This window comes from Elaeis guineensis, chromosome 3 (genome assembly GCF_000442705.2).
Source record: "Elaeis guineensis isolate ETL-2024a chromosome 3, EG11, whole genome shotgun sequence".
Taxonomy (NCBI): domain Eukaryota; kingdom Viridiplantae; phylum Streptophyta; class Magnoliopsida; order Arecales; family Arecaceae; genus Elaeis; species Elaeis guineensis.
The window spans coordinates 90,801,115-90,822,864 of NC_025995.2; the positions used below are offsets into that span (position 1 = coordinate 90,801,115).

At 37.5% G+C, this 21,750-nt stretch overlaps 1 protein-coding gene across 1 annotated transcript; it reads left to right on the forward strand.

Moving 5' to 3' along the window:
• Positions 1-243: 243 nt before the first annotated feature.
• On the forward strand, positions 244-21,679 carry LOC105042050 (ATP-dependent DNA helicase Q-like 3). Its single transcript, XM_010919155.4, has 20 exons — positions 244-306; positions 1,813-1,969; positions 2,202-2,309; positions 2,436-2,443; positions 2,532-2,615; positions 6,990-7,130; positions 7,246-7,280; positions 7,427-7,510; positions 9,103-9,191; positions 9,563-9,715; positions 9,805-9,901; positions 11,741-11,744; positions 11,880-12,029; positions 12,108-12,200; positions 12,279-12,344; positions 12,471-12,604; positions 15,971-16,071; positions 18,550-18,677; positions 20,475-20,584; positions 20,964-21,679. The coding sequence occupies exons 2-20, from the start codon at positions 1,819-1,821 to the stop codon at positions 21,451-21,453; spliced, it is 2,226 nt and encodes a 741-aa protein (XP_010917457.1). The 5' UTR covers positions 244-306; positions 1,813-1,818; the 3' UTR covers positions 21,454-21,679.
• Positions 21,680-21,750: the final 71 nt, after the last annotated feature.

Sequence of the window (21,750 nt, forward strand, 5' to 3'; positions counted from 1 at the left end):
TGCTGTCACGTGTATCTCACGTTTCCATCACTGGTGGTGGATACGAAATCTTCAGTGAGCCAGTGCAGTTACACTTTGTAGCTCCCAGTCACATGTATGGCACGTGGGCGTTACTCTTTGCACAAAGTAGGCACCTTCAATGCCGACTTTAGATGAAATACCATAAAATTACTAAATTACCCCTATCCTCTCCTTTTTGACGATTCATTTCCTCGTTGCTAATGTCGAATCCCCTCGCCTTGTCGGCACTCCTTTCCCGCCCTCTTCTGTCCCTTCGTGTCCCTCTCTCTCCGCCGTCCTGCTCAGGTCTCCCCTCCATATGTCCCTCTCTCGTTCCAATCATGAACGAATCTTTTCCACAATATCGTTTCAGATCGTTGTATTATATATCTACGGATCTTTTGTTTCCGTTTCTCTTTGCATTTTAGGTTTTCGATTGATGGCCTGTGATTTTTTTAACGTTTTATTCTAATCCAGTGCTCTTTTTCTTTAGTTTCCGTTTTCTATTGCATTTTAGGTTTTGTGGGGCATATATAGCCCCTTCTTTTATTTGTTGCTGCATCTAATTTTTAAAAGCCGATTCTCATGCTTATTTTTATCGGTAAAGATAGAACTTTTAGGTATTTTAAATGAACTTTAGTACCAAATCCTTTTGTCTGGAATCAAAGCTTATGATTGAGGGTGTTGTAATGAAAATTTATTGATTGAATTGACAAGTAAATACCCAAAGAAGTAAATTTAAAAAAAAAAGGAAAAAAAGCGCGCACGTGCACACTCCAAGAGAGAATAGTATCAATGGCTGCCCGTCATGCATTTTTATCGTAATTCATGAGGTTTAACCATCAAGTCATCTATACTGCTCAGAAGACCTGAGTATAGATTGTTGCATGTTTATATATATATATATATATATATATATATATATATTCATGTATGTAAAAATTAACTCAAAAGTGGTTGAATAAGGTTAGAAGTGGATATCTTGTTGATCAGAAGAGGTGTTTCAGCGGTGCAACATGAATTATAAGTGCTCCAGCGCATTGTGCTGGAAAGCCATGCCATCTTATCAGCTTTTAATCAATTTTCATCTTGGCATGCAAGTTGCATATTTAGGAAAGGTGGTTGTGGAAACAAGGAGTGCAAGGGGTCAGAGAGGACATTGATGCTGCAATTCATGAAATTTTTGGTATACCATGAACACCTCAAATGAGATTGCAATAAACCCATTCATGTATGTGGTTGGATAACAATGCTCCTGGCAAATGGCATATGTATGAAACCCTGCTTCATAGATTCAGTTTAAGATTGGATTCTCTAGCAATGCTACTCCTGCATAGCATTCCAGTCATTTGAATACCCCTATAAGCTTCTCTTTGATGCACTCAGCCTGAAAAAATGATACATAGCATTGGACCTTTCATATTCTAGTCGGGTTGGTTCTGTGCTCCATGCAGCCATTGTTTTTGATATAATGAAGTAAATTTAATTCCTTGCAAGATTTTCTACAGTTAATTCATGTGATTCAATATCACTTCCCTAACATACCAACTCCTGCATGGTCCTCCCTCTTTTGTAATCAATGCACTGTTTAAATGATTGAAACACTTATAGTTCTCTACTTCCAATTGTTTTCTTGTTATAAAGTTTAGTTTTGGTATTACCAATTGGCAATGAACTGCACAGATGTCTTTGTTTGGTGCGCCTGATGCAATTAACCAGTGATAGACATACAAATTCAACTTTCATGAGTACTCGACGGCTATATTGTAAGTTAGTGTTCTTATACATATTGCATTACTTTTGTTTATGCAGCTTGTGATGAAGAAATCACTTCTTCCGGTGAAAAATGTGCCTGCTTCTGAAAGGCATAGTGTTGGAAAGGAAGATTTAGTGAGGCTTCTGAAACAATATTTTGGGCATCCCGAATTCAGGGGAAAGCAGTTGGAGGCTATTGAAGCTGTTTTGGCAGGTTTCATCCTGTTCTCTGGCTACCTGCTAATTTGGATATATACTGATCAATAAGAGAATGCTGTGCTTGGATGTATACTGATCAATAAGAGAATGCTGTGCCTGTATTATTTTTTTATGATCCTCTGTCTTATCATTCATGTTATGTCATTGACTATTTGGTTTTTTGAATCCAATGTCTCTGTTAACAAGCATCCTCGAATCTGGATATCATGTTAGCAATTCCTTTACAGGAAGAGACTGTTTTTGTCTTATGCCAACTGGAGGAGGAAAATCTATGTGTTATCAGATTCCAGCAGTGGCAAAGCCAGGCATTGTGCTTGTGATCTCTCCCTTGATTGGTGAATGCATTCTGTCCTGTTCAATTTTTAACGTGGTTTGCTGCTAGTTTGGAGAAAAAGTTCTACATCTGCTTATTTAGACCACTCTGACAGTTTTTGCTTGTCCATTCAAATTCTTTTGACCAGCACTGATGGTAAGTTTAAGTGCTATTCAGATTGTTTTCTTTAACACATTCTTTTTCTGTAAGGTCATGCTTGTTTTCTTTTGATGCCCATGATTAGGAAAACCAAGTTGCAGCACTGAAGATGAAAGGAATTCCTGCTGAGTTTCTCTCTTCAACACAGACTGCACAAACTAAAGAGAAGGTAAAATTTGAGATTACAAATTTTCTTAGCATGGTGATGATAGATCTATACCAATATTTACTTTCTTTATAATTACCTTTGTTTTAGACTGGCATATTTTATTAAGAGTGGATACATGTCATTTACAAGAGTGTAGTCCACCCATGTTACATGGACAATTAAGTGATTCCCTTGTTTTCATTATATAGCTAGAATTAATGATCGGGAAAGATTTAAAAGAGCTACACTTCATCTCTGTTCAAATAGTGTCTATGACTGGTTGGTGAACCGATCAGGGAGAAGAAAAATTTTCTTCAACCTGCTCAACTTGAATTTCATAAATGAAAAAGATAGAAGAAGAAGAGAATCTTCGAAAGTAGAGCTCAAGTCCCTTTTCTTTCTCTATTTTTTTATTCTCTACAATAAAAACGAGGTATATAGTCCCTATTTATACTAGCGAGGTCTGTCTTATATAATTCGGATTGGATTTCTCTTTTATCTTTTAGAAGAATGTCCACCATAGAATCAGTTGGGTTGGACTCCTCTTCCTAGTTAAATAGAACTAGATCTCTAAAAATATGATGAATATAAAAAATCATGAAAAATACTAAAATTTTATATGAGATAGATCTCAACTTCTACATCAATTTTGCATTTTACTGTCCTGCTTAATTCTTCACGGATTGGAAGATAACTCCTGGTCAAAGTCTTTTTCCGAAAAGGAAAGTTTCAGTTTGATCAGCCATTTTGAGGCCCAAATGATGAAATTCTGATCCGATTTAGCCGCGTTAGGGGTTCATCCAAAGTAATTGATCTCGAAAAAATATCTTTTTTTTTTTAATAAAAAGATCATCTAAATCGGGCATCATATAATCAAATTATGGTCTTTTGAAGTTTGACATGCGATTTGGCTTCTTGATGGCAGATCTTGCCCTTGGACCCCATCCAGCTCTTAGTCGTAGTAGCAAAATTGGTCCATATTGAGTCTGGTGATGTTCTTGGATGTCCGTAGTGGCTAACATGGTCCATATCAAGTCTGATGATCCTCCTGAATACTTGTAGTGGCTAAAGGAATCCACGTCGAGTTTGGTGATTTTTCTGAATACTCGTAGTGGTCAAAGTGATCCACATAGACTAACTTATAGTGGTCAAAGTGGTCTACATTGAATCTGATGATCTATTTGGTTCAGTTGGTCTGTTGTAAATGATGACTCACTGATCAGGAAGATTGAATTTTCATCCCATTGCACGAAGGTGAGGGCAGTCTTGCATTAACATTCAAAAGCTTTTTTTTTTTTTGTTTTTTGTGGGGGGGGGGGTGGAGGGATGGAGGAATACTAAATCCATCCAATTGCACGCTTTAAATAATCTGAATTAATTATAACTTCTATATTATTTTATAGCAATCAGATAAAACCTCAGCATCATTAAACTTTTGTTGCTATGTGTATTCTGTTTCCATCAATAGTCATGTGTAGGGTTTTTTCTTCTTTTTCTTTTCTCCTTTACATATGGATTTATTGAGAAGATTTTGTCATTATTTATGATGGAGGCAAAATAGTTGCACATGAAGGCTGATGATTCTTTACCGACAGTTCATGAGCAAAGTCAAAAGAATTTGCACACTAGGTTATCCTGTAGTGAAATTTTTGTTTCATTAGAATCCGAAATAAGGAATGTTAGATCATGAGGAGGGGGATCCAATGAATTATTAAGGTTATTGTTCATTGGATTGTGGAGAAGCTTGAATGATAGAACATAGAGCTGATTAAGGTTCCACCATGCCCAATCTGTAGGCATGCAGCTAACCAATTCAAGCTTTAGACTGTTCATGCTTGGGCTGTTATATTGAAGGGATGTTCAAGCTTCACCAAAGGTCAGTTATGGGTGTTTCAATCTTAGTTTCTTCTTAATTGAGCTATGTTGAACAAGCCTGTTATGGGCCTGAATCTCAGCTTTTATTTTGCAAGCCCAAATTTAATCTCATTTGTAAGCTGAGCCTGTTAATATGAGGTTCGAGCCGAAGCTGTTTACTTATTAAATAAGCCTGAACAGGCCTGCTATCCTTCCAAGCCATAGCCATTCATGAATGTTTTGGTTCGTTTGCACTCATACTACCGCAAGCACCTCCAGTTGTTTGTTCCATGAACGCTGCTATTGTTCATAACTTGGTATAGTTGTACTTCCACATAACAACTCCATTTTTCTCTGTGCTCTTATTGGATAAGAGTAAAGACAATGATGTAGAGCAGATTGCTAAACCACATATTTATGGCATTCAGCTTGTTGCATTGCATCTTGTCTTTGTCTCTGTTACTTTCTTTTGCATATATCTTATGTTGAATGCAATAGGGGACTCAGCTAGCTGGTGTACTTCTCCAGCAGATCATCTTGTGTCACATGTTAGGCTACAAGGATCAGGAATAAGAAGCTTCGATTAGGGAGAACAGTCCAATATAGACTTGGACTTTCTATAGAGACCATTATTGAAGTTGTCAACTCAATGCTAAAGTTTGGTAGTTTGGGCCTTCCCGGCATCCTCTTGGTTGGTTCTTGAGTCATCCCAGGAATTACGTTGATATTGTAAGCTTATGTATAATGCTGTTAAGCATCAGTTTTGTTTTGACACTTAAGAACACATTGAGGGCATGTTTGGATGGAGGGAGTTGGGCTTTGGAATGGGAATGGGGAAGGAGTGACTACCATTCCAACTATTTGGTTGGAGGGAGTTCCATTCCCATTCTGATTCTAAGGAGGATGAGATTGCCCCAATCTCCCAAAATTCAATCCGGACTCTCACCTAGTATTCAAATCCTATTCCGGTTCTAATTCCGAATCTAGTTACAAACCAAATGTATTAGAAATTATGACCTTTCTGATTCCCATTCCAGTTCATTCTGGTTCCAATTCTGATTTTAGCCGTGAGCCAAACACACCCTGAGCCTGAGGTTCTTCAACTTAAACTGTGTTTCTGGACCTTATCAAGGTTCTTTATGCTGAAGTAATGCACCAGGTTTCTTTATGTGCTCGGTCCATGAAATTTCTAGTTAATCATCAATTATACATATTTGGTAACATCACAGTGGTTATATGGATATATCTCTGCCAGTAGTTAGAACAAGAAGAAGAAGCAACAGCTACACCAGTATGCACATAATTGGGCCTAGTTAAAGATTACTGGTACGTAATTGTAAATCCTTGTGATAATTTTCAACTTTCAAGTGGATAAAAATAACCAGCAATCATTATCTAATCTTTTTAGGTCACTTTAGGATTCCTGATGTTCAAAGTGATGTTCTTTAGAATGAACTTGCAAATTTTATGTGTGAGAGAGAGTAAATCCCTTATATCCAAGGGATCATGGTAACAACAAGTGATGCCAGTCAGGTTACTCTCTGATAGGAATTGACTAATGTGGCTAAATTAAGGAGAAAGTATTGAAAGAGACAAGCTTGTACTACCTACTAAGTCAAACTAAATTGGAAAGACAAAAGGCAAGTGGTCTTATTCATTGCTCGCAATGGGTTATAAGTTTGCACATCATGACCGCCCTTTGTTTTTTTTATCTTTTCCTTTTTATTCAGTTTCTGTGAGCTCCTATTGTGGCAACTGGATCAATAATATGGCCAGTTGGTTCAAGTCTGCTGTCAACATTTTATAGTTGTAACATATTTTCAATATTTAGAATAGGAGATGACTTATGTACATATCAACTGCCAATAATTCATTCTGGGCCATGAGATGTCCTTAGAGGCTCTTCAAAATTGTTCTTTGCACATGTTCATAAGTCCATGTTGGCAGCAGGCTATGTAAATTAAGAAAGTTGAAAAGTAAGAAGTAAAACGCTGCTAAAGTTTGAACAACTGGTGAAAGAAATTGGTTATGCTTGCTGGAAGGGCACTTGATTTTACAGCACACAAGACTTTCAAGCATCTCAATTTAGTTTCATATCATTGCCAGACTCTTGAAGGTCACACTGTTGGTAAATCAGTTTCACCTTTATCTTTTCTTAACTACCAAGAAGGCAATGTACATGTTCATGAAGAACAAACAGCCGAGCCTTCAGATGGAAAATTAGGATTTTTCATTTTGTGTGTGTGCATGCTTCCTTACATTGAAGGGGGATTCTGTCATTTATTTTGATTTTGTGGAGTGATGGTCCAATGTTGAAGTTACAAAAATTTCACACATCTCCAAGTCTGATTTCATCAATGGATTTTAATTAGAAGAGCATTTTGCTTCATGCACATTACAGTGTATGTTTGGGGTCGTAGCATTGAGTTTGGCTAGGGAATATTCTGAGAACCAGAAACATCCCACATTTATTTTTCCACATTGAATTTATTGAACATTTTAATTTAATTCAACAATTCATTTCCTGTTTCTTTTCTTCAGATCCATGAAGAGCTCAATTCTGGAAAGCCGTCTATTAGATTGTTGTATGTGACTCCAGAGTTGGTTGCAATATTTGGATTTATGACAAAGCTAACAAAGCTTTATAATAGAGGGTTGCTGAGTCTAATTGCCATTGATGAGGTTGAAAAGTTGTTCATATTCCAGCAGTATATTTCTTTTGTGGTTGTAGCCATATTTTACTTTCAGACCCTTATCTTTCCACTTCATTGCTTCATACTTAAATACCGTATTTCAGGCGCACTGCATTTCAACTTGGGGCCATGATTTCAGGTTTGCCACAAATGTTTTCCATCAGGACTGCTAGGCAACAATTACTCTTCATTTGTGCAAAGTTTAGGTATAGTAACAAAGAATGATATACTATGTTTTAATGACTATATATTTTGTATGTTGTCTCTACTTTGCTTGCAATGCAGGCCTAGCTACCGCAAACTGTCATCTTTAAGGAGGCACCTTCCGGGTGTGCCAATATTAGCTTTGACTGCTACAGCTGTTCCAAAGTGAGTTGTATTAATTTTTTTTATACTTAAATTCCCTTTTCTTTTTTCTTTGCTGATTGGTAAAAAGTAATACAAATGTTTAGTTCAAACGAGGTCCCATACTAGGAAAGAAAATTAAATGTAAGTTAATACTGCGGCAATTTAACTAAAAATAGCAGTCCATCTGAGGGTGGCATTTCCAGTGTGAGCTAGTGATGACATTTTGACATTAAAAATAAATCTAGCTGAAATTGGCAACAAACTAAATGATAAGCCTTGACCCAGCTGTTTGGTTGGCTTCATGGATCCTTCTCTTGCTTACCATCCAAGCTCCAAAGTCAAATCAATCAAAAGGAAATCATGCTATTTTGCTGTTTCCAAGTCTTGTTGGTCTTCCCTCATCTCTAAGGATATCTCCAAGGTTTTACATTCCAGTGGGACGGGGATGTCCCGACTGTCCTGTCCCATTTTTGTGAGAAAATGGGATCAGAACCGGGTTCTAACTTCGAAGCCCATCCATGCGGGGAGAGAAGAAGAAAGAGGAAAGAAAGGAAGATGAAACAAGGGAAAAGGTGAAAGAAAAAGAGAATAAAAATGAAAGAAAGAAAGGAAGGAAGAAGAAAAAGAGAGGAATGAAAGAAGAAAGAAAAGAAAAAGAAAGAAGAAGAAAAAGAAAAAAAAGACAAGAAGGAAAGGATAAGAAGATAAGAAGAAGAAAGAAAAAGGGAAGTAAAGAAAGCAAGGTAGAAGAAAAAGAAAAAAAGGAAGGAAGGAAAGAAAAAGGAAGAAAGAAAGAAAAGAAGGAGAGAGAGATGGAGGATATCTATCAAGATGCATAACTGGGACCACTCTCGGGATGGGACGGGACAGCGGGGCATCCCATTCGATGGAGATATTGGAACACCTCCGCCTCATGATATTTAAAACCTTGGATATCTCAACCTACATCTAAGAGCCCACTCGTTATTGCGGTTATCTCTAGCCTCTAACTTTTATAGCCAAACTATTCTTCCTGAGCATACCCCTTACTGTTGCTGCATAACTGTTGTGTAGTGTTCTGAGCTCTAATTGTGTTCTTACTAGGCATTCACATCGACATCTTGCTTGTGTTTCTTATCTTTTGGCTTGTGTGACGTGACTTCTTCTAGTATGAAACATTTTAAATCCTACAAGAAAGCTGATCTTGCGACTGTGTTGCAAAATTTCCATTCAGCAATATATGATGATTCATTCCTGCAATTTCCTTGCCCTTTAGCATGACATAGCTAAGATAGTAAATTTTGTCCGAAACACTTTTTTTTTTTTTTTGTCGGTTCACCAACTGTTCTGTATTTACACTTCGTATTCTATATTTGGTTAAATTACCTTTAATCCAGTCATCCAATGTTCACCTCTTCCTGGTCTCATGAACTGAGACCAATATCATCTATGAACACCTTGAAACATGAGGTTGCTTTTAAAATTGATAATTAAGCCAAAGGCCAAGTCCGGTTAAGTAACTTAAATGTTGCCCTTTGTTTTTAAGTTTGTAGGTGTTTCTCATAATATATATTTCCTGTCTATGTTGTAAAATTTCTTGACTGTACTAAGAACCAGCTTTTGTTGTGACCCAGAGTTCAAAACGACGTGATAGAATCACTGTGCCTGCAGCACCCATTAATCCTAAGGGCATCATTTAATCGTCCTAACATATTTTATGAAGGTAATGTCATTCGATCAACTCACTGTAATCAGTGATTTTATGTTCTGGTTTGTGTAATTATTCTATTCTTTTTGGTTAAGTAAGCCAATGTTTCATCTAACTTTCCTTGACTAAGTTCTTCGTAGTATTGATCTGTACCTTTACATATGATGTAAAATGAGACAGCATAACTGTACAGTTTTATGTAATTTTGATTTAGACCCCTTGCCTAGTTTTGGGTCATTGACTTTGAGCACTGTTCATGTAAATGGAGTCCAAATATTAAAATGCTTGTATCTAAAGCTCTTTTATTTTTCCCACTGCTCTATTGTAAATCTTTTCTGGTGTTATGAAAACATGTGAACCTACATGAGAATTATCACTTCATGCAGTTCGCTATAAAGATCTTCTGGCTGATGCTTACACTGATTTATCAAATCTACTCAAGTCTGCCAGAAATGTTTGCTCAATTGTTTATTGTCTTGAACGTTCTATCTGTGATGACTTGTCTGGTTACCTATGCAAGAATGGCATATCCTCTGCTGGTATGTGAATATACAGTTTGACGACATTACCTATTCATAGTCTTCCTAATGTTTCTTTTCAACTATATATTTCCTCTCTTCCATTTTAGCTTATCATGCGGGGCTAAACAGCAAACTCCGCAGTGCTATATTGGATGATTGGCTTTCTTCCAGAGTACAAGTCATCGTTGCAACAGTGGCTTTTGGGTATTTGTATCCTTGATATCTTTGTAATGTGTATTCTACATATTTTGAGCTGTTTTTATTTTCTATGCTTTCATTTTTTTTTCTTTGATTAATGCAACCTGGAGCTCATATCTCTGATTTATTTTCCTGTTTATGTTCATGTTATATATGTCATTGACAAAGTCATTGTGAAGTTTTGTCCATATTTATGTGAGAATTGGTTCCCTACTGCATCTCCAACCTAGGAGCTCTATAGTCAGAACCGAATTTTACAGCCATTAAATAAACATAAATCAAGAAGAAATGACTTATTCAAGATTTGACGTGCATGACAGCCATGATTCTTCAGATGTCTCCCACATAAAACATAACTTTTTCCTATTAAATGAAACTAGTCAGGCGAAATGGTGGTGGCAGTCATTGAAGGGTCATCAATCATATCCTTGCATGATAGATACGATAGTTACATTCTCATCTAAGTCTTCAGTGGTTCCAGTTTTGCTCACCTGTCAGCTTGTTCAAATAGCAAGCTACATTTCTAATAAGCTCGCCAATAAACATATCTCCTGTGCTATTATTTGTATATGATCACAGTCTGGCAAAATTCTACACCATATGAACATGTCTTTTGAGCTTGATGCCTGCCTCTTTTTCTAAGACTCGCAAGACAAGCTGTTTACTTCGTTGAGAAGCCATGCTCGTTGCATAAGTTATATATGGAAATCACATTAATTGAATGCAAATCTTCATGTATTGTATTACTTATGAGCTTGAAAGAAAGATCCTTTTATAAGTTATAGGTTGACACATCTTCAAGCCTTAAATCATGTGATGTAAAAAAGATAATGTTGCTAAACTTTTTAAGCTGTAAGCACAGCAAATCGCTGAGAAAAAAAATATCATGGGAGGTTTATTAGTACTAATAAATTAACGAGTATTTGAAATTAGGCTTCCATCTGTCTCCTTGCTTCTTTTCTTTTTTTTGTTTTACCTGTTTTGTCTAGATGATCCACTTGATTCTTTTGTAATGAAATGAACTCTGTCTAGATTTATTGTCAGAAAAAAGTTCAGTTTGAAACCTTGCTTTTAGGGCTGCAAATGAGCTGAGCTGCTCATGAGCAGCTTGGGCTCAACACACTAACTACTTGCTTGAGCTTAAGCTCAGTAATGAGCCGAGCTTAAACATTTTTCAGAGCTTGGCTCCATGAACGAGCCGAGCCTGAAGATCGACTCTGTTTACTTTCAGTAGAAAAGCTCAGCTTAGCACGAAACTTAGCCCAGAACTTAGCACAGCAGAGCTTGAGCACTTAATGTGAATCTTGGCTCGTGTTCGAACTGAGTTTAAGCAGCTCTTCTGATGTACTGAGCGAACCAAGCAGCCTGATACCTGCCTCAGCTCAGCTCATTCGTACCCCTGCTTGCTTCTCTGTCTGAGTATTCTTTATATGTATTTTCTTGTATCGGAATATGTCAGTATGTTATATATTTTAACAGATGGAGAATCTACCAAATTCTCTATATAGCACACAATAATAAAAGTTGTGGCACAATGCATTGCCATTTAATACTATGCAATATGCATTTTAATTTTCTATCACCAGATTTGTAATCACAAACTTGTCAATGCATGTCTTCATCCTTAAACCTGTGGCTGAACTAGAATTTCACGACGCTAGAATTTGTTGCTCAATTTTTTTTCTTGCTTCAGCAAAACTTGCCTTCTCTTTATTGCTAAATTGTTGAATCACTTTGCTGTTTGATCATGAACCCGAAATTCTGCTTTTGTCATGTATTTGGTGTGCTGCTGGGGTTACTTGGATACTATCACGAAAACTGAAATATTCATTTCCGCTGCCACAGGATGGTAAGACTGCTTGATTTTTTTTTTTTTGAATTTCATACAATCTGCTCTTATGCCATAGTTCTAGAAGAAATACCTTATTGCCAAGTGTTTATTCTTTGTAACAGATGACTTTCTTCCATTTGTTCATGTTTACAGGGTATAGATAGAAAGGATGTTCGTATTGTTTGTCACTTTAATATCCCAAAGTCAATGGAAGGCTTTTACCAAGAGTCTGGAAGAGCTGGCCGTGATCAGTTGCCTTCAAGAAGTGTGTTGTATTATGGCATGGATGACCGCAAAAGAATGGTGGTTATACAATATATTAGAATTCACACATTTAACGCATTTGTGGTGTTAAATAAATGGATCTGTACTTTGTGGTAGGAATTCATTTTGAGAAATGCTGCCAATAAAAATTCAGAGTCTTCATCATCCTCAAATAGTTTGTCAGAAAAGTCCCTAGAAGCCTTCAGTCAGGTGTTTCTATTGTTTTGAATAAGACACTAGCAAAAAAGTAGGGTCACTTAGAGAATAATGATTCCTCACTATATGCAGATGGTGGAATATTGTGAAGGTTCTGGCTGCCGCCGGAAAAGAATCCTCAAAAGTTTTGGAGAAGAGGTATCAGCTCTGGCTTATCCATATTATTGTTATTCCTCAATCAATTATTTGTTTCTGCATAAGCTGGATGGATCCTTGATACTTCCTGGCATATATGACATCAGTATTGTTCCATTATCAAACTAGGTACCTGCATCTCTATGTCAAAAATCATGTGATGCATGCAAACATCCAGGCCTGGTATCCAGAAAACTGGAGGAACTTCGCCATTCATCTAACACTCACAAAAGGGATGGATTCTTTCCAATTATTATTAAAAGGTGCTTTTCTTTTTTTCTTGCATGGAAGGTTACGATTTGTGGCATCATAAATGTTCTCTTGTTTTTATTTTATTTTAATTTCAATGATGTGGGCTTTGCTGGAATTGATTGATTGATTTGTTGTTTCATAAATTGAAGGAGCAAGTGATGGAAATTGAGAGTCTAGTTGGGGTACAAGCCCAGCTACTTGCAATTAGATAAGAAATGCACTATCACTGGATCACAACACATAGGAGGTGATTACAGAACCCACTTATTCACACACTCTGAATCATCAATCCATCTATTCCATACAGTGAATGAATCAGTACATATATAGACAACCAACTCTGCATAAGCTCCAATGTTTCAAAATGGCATGTATGGATAATGCTTCATGACTGCCAGAAGTTGCAGTAAATATAGTTTAGATTTGATAGGAAACTTCAATCTATGACAGAACAACTCAACAAACCTTTTGAATACTGTCCCTAACAAGGAAGAATCAAGATCCAAGTCCCAATTGGATGGTGGGGCGTCCTATTGTCCTGAGTGTCAAGATGGGGCACCATCCTATTTATGGGACAGGATCGAGACAAGACAGGGATGGATGAGACAGGACGTCCACCATCTTGAGTGTCAGAATGCAGCTCGTCCCTTTCCATGGAAAAATACCCCATCCTCAGGGATTTTGAATCCTTGGGTAGAGTTGCAGGCCAATGAGGACGCTAATGTAGTCTCTTAGAAAAAATGAACTGGCTAACCCATTCTACTGGTGGCAAAGCAGGTTAGATGATATTTTCTTCTAGAAAAATTCATCTATTATTGGATATTGAGCAACATACAGTTCTGCAGGAAGATGATGCCAATAATTTGAATGTAGGTGATATGAAAGAGAGATGATCACCAATACATGCTCAAATATTTTATGGATTAGTAGTAGGCTAGACCAAGTAACTGAAGTTCTCCTGACCAGTCCTTTGACTTTCCGGTGGAGATGTGTCCTATGATATCCAAGGATTTCATGGAAAACAAGCTCCTATTACATCATGACCATTAAGAAAGGCAATTATATTATGATATCCAAGGATTTGAGGTCCAATATATGCAAACTTTCCTGATGTTCTGTTTGTCCTTTAGTTTACTATTGTTCGCTCTCTCTCAAATAACATGTAATTGCAGGGTTATGACATTATGCTAGGCTACCTCGTTCCTTCTTTAGTAGAACGCTAATAACCTGCTTCCAGTTGACAGCTTTTTATAAATCCATATTCACTTTGATTTGTCTGCTTGGAGGCGGTTTTCTTTGAATCAATTTGTCGTTTTTGGATATGTCCCCATTTTGTTCATTTCATCTGTATGTGAACAAATTTAAATGTGTGCCTTTGAACAAGATTGATGGTCTCCCTCCTAATTGAAAATTCACTGCCCAAAGATAAAATATACTCCTTAGTCCTTTCTTTCAACAATTCCTACAAAGCAAACTCTATCATTGATTATTCTTTTCCAACATCAACTCTTTCATTCTTTGTTGCATCTACTTGACAGTTCAAATTATCCACCATAGAAGCCTCTTGTCCCACAATCAACATTGAGCAATGCCAGTTAATTTGTAGGAAGTCAATCTCATAATCTGTTGACACTTTGCTCCTTGCTGTGGACCATTTAAGCCCTAGCTAGCTAATAATCAAAAAGATATTGACTCAAAACAGCCATGTCATTCACCCTTCACTAATTGAGAAGGGAGAGAACCACTAAATATCTGTTGGCTTCTTTTACTTTGGTAACATTACTTTGGAAATCCTGGATAAAACAAACCAAAGTCCTGGGGTATAGGTGGACTTGGCAACCTTTCCAATGAATGTCGACATCCATTTTGGTAGAATCTATTGATAATTTTGCAAAATTTGTCATCAAGGGTACAATGATGAATGCGATGTCATAGTGATCCAGTCCAACCATGAAGATATTTCAGATGGCTGAACCTACATGATGTGTCTTGAAAGTATGTGCTGTGCACTTCAAGCATTTATAGTGTTTGTGCAGTACTGCACACTAACATTTTCTCTAAATGCAGCATCATGTTGATTCAATCCAACCATGAAGATATTCCAGATGACAGAATCTTGTATGATGCAATTTTGAAGTATGTTGGAAGCACATAACTTTCTATAAAAGTTATGCCAGTGGTTTATGTTGCTTGTACTTTAATCTCCTTTTCCTCTGCCTGCAACAGTAAATATTAGCTAAAATATAAGCTTGTAAGTGGGCAACACATGTCTAAAATCCACATAGAGAATCACGACGAGACATGGTACCAAGATGTGGGCAATACATTTAGGGCCTCTTTGGATGTTTGAACAGGCTATGTTTTGGACAACCAAAATCATGTTGACTGATGGAAGGACCTTGTGGGGAGTGAGAGTTACCTACCAGGTGATAACAGGTTTCCTGATAAGGAAAATCACTGCATAGATAATGCCCAAAAATTAAGATGCTGTATCACCTTTCCGAAGGAATTTGATATCCCTATTTTTTGGGTTGGTCGGTTCTCGTGTTACCATGTTTGAGTTTCTTCTCTCCCTGCAGCTACCTCTTTGTTCACCATTGACCATTTGATCTTATTTCGCTAAACATCCAAACAGCCTCTTAGTATCCAATGTGCATTATGATATCACAAAGTGTGCTGTTTCCCAAATGTGTTGGTAGCTTATGTGTTTATGTCTTATTTTTATTTCTTGTTTCACTACCCTTACAAGAACAAAGAAAAGCTGGTGTTCTGTCTTCAGGTCTACTTTTTTTTAAATAGTAGATCATAGAGAAAATTTTCTCCTGAAAGAATACTGCAAAAAGAATGCTGAAATGGAAACACAGATTTGATTCCTACTGATCAGATTATAGAAGCTGAGTTACCAGAGTTGCTTCTAACAACTATTATGCAATTTTCTCGCCACATAAATCATCAAAGAACATGGTATTTAACTGTAGAATAATCACTATTTATGTATGATGAGATGATATTGTCAGTTGAGGTGCATTGGATGCTTCCAAGTTTTCAGTAATATTGTACCTATGATAAGAAATTCAAATGACTCTAAGAATAACCTGAGCTGTAGCATCCTTTATCTATTGTATATATATAATTGAAACCAGTTAAACCTTTTTGGTTGAAGTGCATCTTTCTGAGTTCTTTTCCTTGATGCCTCTCAGGAGTTGTTTTACCTAGCTTTATTGGTCCTTTTGCTATATTAGTGCTAGTTTTGCCTTGTGTCTTTCTTACAATACTAATCTTATGTCAGAAACATCTTACACAAATAGTCTCAATTCGAAATTTAACCGCTTGGTTGGTTATGCATATTTGTCTTCTATATATTATTTTTTTTGCAGCTCAAAAGATGCTTTTTTAGAAGGCCAAGTTCAAGACACTGAATTTTGGAATCGAGATGATGAGGGAAGTTTCTCTGGTGAAGACATTTCGGATTCTGATGGTAAGAGGTCAATTTGCAGTCGAAACTTATAATGTTGTGGTATCTACTTTGTTTTTCTTATATCTATAAACAAGAAACTTCTGTCAAGTTCATTGGTCCTTTGTATGGTTTTCTTGCCACCTATAACCCTATGCATGTTGGAATGTTAGTAAATAGAAATAGCATATGATTTGAGTTGTACAAATGAATGCTTTTACAGACTTCTGGGTAAAACCCATGTCTGAAATACCACACGGTACAACAGTTACTCATTGATATGTACCATATCGACACCTTGGGGATACAACAGAGCATTGGTCCAAGCAAATACTGCTTGAAGTTGAACTGCACCCAAAGTACTTGAACTGACCTCAGGTCAAGTTGTTCTGAGGTGGATCAAGGTCAGTCTGCCCCTACTTAGACTTGAACAAAACAGGCCTTCTGGAAGTCGTTCCTCATATTTTGAATGTGGGAACAAAGTGAACCAGAAGGAAGACTACCTAGAGAGATTGGCTTGCAGGCCAAAGTTCGTTTTTGATTTTTGAGGTTAGAAATCAATCTACTTAGGTAAATCTTCTTTCTCCCTCTTTTTATTTCTTTAGAAATTTGAGTGAAATTTGTTTTTAAATCAAAAGATAAGGATTAAATGTTGTTTGATTGCTGCATTCATGCATTAAAGCATGAATTTTGGATTGAACCTCCAAACCTACTTTTAAAGAATGTTATTTGAAAATAATCCATAAAAGGTCAAGGGTTTACCTTTACCAAGTGCCAGCTGCATGGTGGATATTGTACCCACCCCATCTGTGCACCCCTTGATATTCCAAACCTTGGGTAAGACAAAATAGAAGATATGAAGTTGAGCACTTGGAAGGAAACTCAGGAGCAAACCATTTTCGGACATCAGTTGTAATATAGTAGACAAAGACGGCTTCTAGATGCCCTTAATAGGGGCAGGCTGCAGTTTTTTATGGAAGTTTCAGAAAAGGGAAGTGTATAAAAGTGAACCTAGAAAAGAAAAGTTGATCTGGAAATTAATATCTGATGGGTGTAAACCATCAGGAATTTGATTGCAAAAAGTGGTTGATTCTGAATATGATATCTTTGGGGCAAAGCTATAAGAATGAGCAGATCTAACTATTTCAATTAGGCAGACTCAGCAATGTAGCTTGAATGTTATAAAAACCAGAGCAAGATGGTCTTGCTACATGCTTGTTCATAGATCTAGTCTAAACCTGAACATTGGTTGAGCTAGGCCAAGTTCCTAAGTTTGATGTTAAGGGCTCAATTGCTCATATCCTAGCCCTATCCTGACCCAGCTGAGGGCCTACAATCTTTAACTAGAGCCCAGCCTGCACATAGTATTCCAAGCTCGAGTCCAACATGGTTTTATCTGGTTAAACTAGCTCACCAGTCAGTCCCTTTATTATTGCTGGGGTACTGAGGGAGAAAGGGGAAGCGAAGGCGATGATGGAAGGAACCGTGATGGGATGCTATTAGTGGTGAGGTAAAGAAAAGATGGAGGCAAAGATGGTGGCAGACTTGTGGTATGTGAGAGATAGAGGCAACAGTCATATCCAAGATGACAAAGGTGAGGTAGGAGAAATAAAGAAAGCAGCAGTGCAAAAGTCATATGCAATCTGATTGTGGCACTTCCATGTTTGTTGATGCTCTAAGTCGCTTGGTGTGCCATTGATCTACGTATTTTAAGTGAGGAGGGTGGGGTTGTAGGTGAGAGATAAAGGAAGAGGCAGCACTTCCATGTTGTGATGAAGATGGGCAGTGGGCAGAGGTCAAGCAACACAAATGGTGGTGAAGGGAAGAACAAAATCTTTCATAAAGGAAAAGGGGGAGACTGTGTTATTCTATAGTGGAGACTGTGTTATTCTATATTTATATTACTTCAGGGGGGGCTAAGCCGGGCTAGTATACATTCCCTCCAATCTAGGCCTACCCAATTCTGTTGGGCCACAATTTATAGGTCTTGCCTGACGAAACAGGCCAAGAGCCTCTGCCCAGGCCTACCCAAAGCCGCACACCAGGTTGAGCATGAGGGCCCTAATTTGCCTAGGTCAACCTAGAATCATTTCTATGGCACAATAACCATTAAAGATTTTCTGTTCATTTATGATTATGCTTGTGTTCCCCGAATATGTTTCTGGGTGAAACCTTTGTAAGAAACTAGATTGTTTGCTGGAAGCTGCTATCATTTTCTTTAGGGGGCACATGTCCTATATATGAAACTGTAGCGGCACAAAGCAACAAGAACAGCTCTGAAGTACAAATACAAGTAAAATTAAAACACCGATATTACATATACGTAGTGTCTACCTCTAAAATTGGCTTCTACATTTTAAACTGCTGTGATTGTTCTATACCAACTTGTATAAAGGAAAAGATAAATATCAAACAGATGTGTCTAAACTTTAGCAGCTTGTGTGTGTGAGTTTATCAATTAGTATTCGTGCTGACTCTTATTTATCACCTTCATAATGGCAGATGGAGTAGAGGTCATAAGCAGTTTAACTAGGTCAAAGATTTCAACAAAAGCAGGACTAGATGAAAAATTTGAGATTTTGAAGCACGCAGAAGAGGTTTATTATCAAAACAAAGGCCAGAGAAAGCAGGTATAGTATATTATTTTTTCTTCTACTCCATTATCTGCTATAGTTGGTTGTAGGACTTCCGGAGGAGACAAAATTTGCCTTTTGTTGGGTCGTATGTCATTTTCATCTATTGTTCATTGGACAAAGTATCCTTAGAAAATTTAATTTTCAAAGATAGTTTCTACCAAAATTTTAGATTCTATAGGACAAAAGTGTCCCCATTTCTTAATGAAACAGGATGCCCCAATATCTCATTTTATCCTGACAGCAGTCCTGATTATGCATCCCAATAGATATCCTCCATGTTTCTCCCATTCTTTTCTTTTTTCTTTCATTTTTTTTCTTTTCTTCCTTTTATTTCTTTTCCTGTACCCTCCTTTTTTCTTTTCCTTTTTTCTTGATTTTTCTTTTTCCTTCCTTTCTTTTTCTCATTTTTCTTCTTTCCTTTTATGCTTTCCTTCATCTTTTTTTTCCTTTCTTTCTTTCCTCTCTCTCCTCTTCCTATGTGGATGGGTTTCAGAGTCCGGAGCCAATCCCGATCTCATTTTCTTATAGGAATGGAATGGGATAGCCGGCGCCCCCCATCCCACCAGGATGTAAGACCTTGGTTTCTACTGCTTATCAATATTTTAAGTTATACTTGCACTTTTAGCATATGGAGGATGATTGACTAGATCTTGGACTGTCCAAAAACTTAATGGTCTACACCATCAATCATGACTGAAAGGGGAAGCCAAAAGCCACTATACCATCAATCATGATCTGCATTTATGCCTTGTTTGGATGGATGGACAGAATATCCATGCACAACATCCCCAGGCCGGTGTAAACTTTTTTTTTTGGTGGGGGGAGGGGTGTTTGAAGGATGTGTGTTAGGATGGGACAAGATTGTGAATCCATAAAATTTAAGGATAAATAAACATCCCTAGGCAGGTGTAAATAGTTTTCTTTTTTTTTTTTTTTCCCCTGGGGGTGGGGGGTGTTGGGGTTTTAAGTTTGAAGGATGTGCATCAGGATGGGAGGAGATTGTGAATCCATATAATTAAGGATAATTAAAATGACCTTTTTATTCCAGTTATCCTGATATTTGAGAGAAAAGAAGGGAGGTCCGCCCACACTTATTTATCCAGGCGCAAATACATAGGGATGCACCATCCATGATTCGAACTTAGTTTTGGTTGCTAAATAGAGGGGCGTGACCATTGGGACAATCTCCAATTATATTATCATAAATTTTTAGAATTCTTTCTTCTCACAGCTTCACCTAATCCCTTCAATCTCTCCTCCCGCGATGTCAACTGCCAGCAAACTCACTCCCATGTGCAGTCTGTGCTTCAAAAAAGGATCTTGAGATAAAATAGATATTCAGATGTTCTTAAAGATTTCTTATTCATTGGGTGGTGACAAAATGAATAGTCTTTAGAAGACAATGTTTATATTTAATTTATGGTTAGAATCATAGAATGCCATACTGGGCCGAACCGCTCGATACACCTTGTACCATTACCGATCTTGTATTGGTACGGTGTCACATATTGTACCAACACTCCGTATGCCATCTCGTATCATACCGAACCGTATACTGACACTGTAATAGGATGGTACTAGTATGGGGTCCGATACCGAGCCAGCGAATCTGGTTAATATCATCCAATCTAATGTAATTGCACTTTAGTTTTAAATTTATAGTAACTATAGGACTCACTGAATTACGACTACATTGATACTCCACTGGTTTGAGCTTTCGCAGTATTAGATGCTTGTATCCTTGCAAAAACTACTCTTAAATTTATGTAAAAACATTTTGTGTATTAACAGGAGGGCAGTCTTACTGACAAAAAGGCCATATCTGAGACACTGAAAGAAGCAAGCAAAAAGAGGTTGTTGAATGCTCTCAAACAGGCTCAGGAAAGGCTTGGAGACCTACCGTAAGCAAGCTTCCAATTCTCACTGCCTCAATTGATCATACATTGTTTCATATGTTAATGAATATTTGGCAAATGACACAACACCAACAAAGAATCCAGATTTGTCCTTCCAAGGGGATATTCTTAAATAATTTAGAGTATTGTTCATGCAACCACCTGTCAATTTCATTGTACCATTATGTGCAGATATTCTCTTTAATTTTGTTTTTCCAGCAGACAGTGTCTAGTTATTATTTTATCTGATCCATGAGACCACCATGCAAGCTGGCTTTCCCTGTTAATCTTTTGATCAAACACCAGAAGGATTATTATGCAGTGAATACATTTGTTCTCTTCCTTCTAACCTCATTGCCAATTCTTGTCCTGTACAACTTTTCAGGTTAGACCTCGAGGCTTCTGCTATCTTCCTTGAAATGGACTGCTTCAAAAAGTATGAGAAGGTTGGGAAAACATTCTATAACTCACAAGTCGCTGCGACAGTCAGGTGGCTGTCATCTTCGAGTCATGAGCAGATACTTGACCGGCTTAATGCGAATTCTACTACTCTAGTTAGCACCAACTGTAAATCTGTTACCCCACCACCAGATCCTATCATTCTGGACCACGTGCCAGGAGAAGCTTCTACTGGAGAAAACCAGGACAATATTAAATTAAAGCATTCTAATGAATCAGTAGAGATGAAAGCCCCTGGAGAAAAGATAGAACTTCCCCAAATCCCCTCCTTTTCGGAATTTATTAATCAGAAAAGGAAGGAGGGTCAGATGGGCTCCTCAGGGGTGTCAAGCCAGTACCCCTCTAGAGGTGTCCAGAAGAGGATTCTGGATTCTCAAAAAAATGGAGCAAACAACGCAAGCAAGAGGATTAGGTAGCAATGAAGTTTTAGCATATGGTTTGTTTATTATGATCTCACTGAGTTCTCCCGTCCTTTCATAGGTTTGAAACTATTGGTCATTGTTAATTTAGTCAACCGTCTTCTTTTCTCCAATGTGCGTCACTGCTCAACTCACAAAAAGAGTATATCGTGGTTTTTGTAAATAAATGATTGCAGGCTGTCAACAGCAAATATGATCGGAATCCGCATGACTTTGCTCTTCATTCTGGTTGTGACCTGTGAACAAGCTGAGCATTGGATTGTTAGCGTTGTGTCCTCAGGGCCACGGCTGCAC